Consider the following 1,565-nt stretch of genomic DNA (forward strand, 5'->3'; position numbering starts at 1 on the left):
TCGTCAAGTCACCTACAACGTACGCTTTACCTTCCAAGATGACCTAAGTGGAGAGATTAGGGGGCAGACCACTGGAAACAGCTGCTTTCGGGCTCAGCCCGACTCAAAGGCTCAGAACGAAGACCCTCAGCATTTCGAAGCACATACTAAAGCAGAGTTTGGGATCTCAGAGTTGTGGCTGACTTGCAGTTCAGCAGAAGAGCCCGCAACCATTTTCTTGTCCTAACAGACCGTTAACCCCCCTATACTCCTCCTGACTGCATAAGGGATACAAACAGTTCTCTCTTGAGATGCTTCCAGTAGTTCCGAATGACAGAACATGTGTGCATGCATGCGCAGGCGCGCACACATGCATGTCTGGGTGGTGAATGGGATCATTTTAAAGTTACATTATATTTTCAGCATGAAACATACAATTTCAATTAACTCATCTACAAAAACACCAATGTGAATAGTTTATTGTTTACACGCAACTCCAAATTTGACTGAGGGTGAGGGAGTCAGGGAAAATTAAAGATTAAAATTTTTCCTGACTTGCAGAAATAAAGAGCTTTGTTTATCCTCTGTGTCCCCTTCCAAGCCTCCCAATAAGTGCCTCCTGCTACAAGTAGGAAATGCTAGGTGGGGTTTAGAGGGAAGGGCTGTTATTCTTTGAGATGTCAAACATTTTACATGACTGCAGCACTAGAAACTGCATACAGAGGGGCACAGGGGAGGGAGAAGGACATACATTTGAAAAAAAAAAATTTAGAAAGATGATTTCACTGTTACACATATTCTGTCCACATTGTCAGCAAAGTAAGGCTCTTTTTAAATTATGAAAAGATTTTGTGCATGTTTTCCCCTCTAAAAAACATCTGTAAATGATTTTAGCTGTAAAATGTTTCAGGATTGTGAAGAAAACAAGAACACAAAACAGGAAAAAAAAATCCAAAAAATAAAGACCAGGCTTCCTAAAAAATAAAATAAACCAAAGAAAATCCCTCTAAATCTACAGCAATATTTTAACTGGAAAAAGGTCCATTTTCTCTGGTTCGTCAGTATAAAAGGTTCCTTTATTTATATATATTTCAGTTTTTAGGACGCAAGTTCATCTTGCTCATCTTCTCATGTAGGGTCCATTGAGAGACTGCTTGGGCACGCCGGCAGCGTTCATGTAGCTGTGATGGGAGGGGCCCGTGTACATCATGTTCCCGTGGGGATTTGGCTGCATAGGCTGCTGGGTGTAGGCCTGGCCGCCCATCATTCCCATCTGCATCTGCATAGGATACTGTGCTGTCTGGTTCATGTAGGCAGGGTTACTATGGTAACTGCTGTTCATCATGGGCTGCGTCATTCTGTAGCTGTTCATGGCGTTCAGGGTGTTCATATTCATGGAGTTAACGTTGTAAGGGGCGGTCGGCATGAGGTTGACCCCCATGTTCATACCCCGCTGAACAGCCAACGTACGAGGACCGGCCTGCATGGCCACCGCGGGCGGGCTGCGGCCGTAGAGCTGCTGCTGGTGTGCGGTCGCAGAGGGCAGCGGTGCCGATTTAGAGCGAATGGAAATGTGCCCCTTGACC

General features: G+C 44.9%; 1 protein-coding gene across 1 annotated transcript in view; it reads right to left on the minus strand.

The window, feature by feature from the left end:
• Positions 1 to 401: 401 nt before the first annotated feature.
• KAT6A (K(lysine) acetyltransferase 6A) overlaps positions 402 to 1,565 on the minus strand; it is a 47,440-nt gene continuing 46,276 nt past the window's right edge. The window contains exon 20 of the mRNA XM_009883562.1: positions 402 to 1,558. Within this exon, the coding sequence (XP_009881864.1) occupies positions 1,100 to 1,558 (459 nt within the window). The 3' untranslated portion in view covers positions 402 to 1,099. The remainder of the gene's footprint in view (positions 1,559 to 1,565) is intronic.

The sequence above is a fragment of the Charadrius vociferus genome, unplaced genomic scaffold, assembly GCF_000708025.1.
Source record: "Charadrius vociferus isolate BGI_N301 unplaced genomic scaffold, ASM70802v2 scaffold354, whole genome shotgun sequence".
NCBI lineage: Eukaryota > Metazoa > Chordata > Aves > Charadriiformes > Charadriidae > Charadrius > Charadrius vociferus.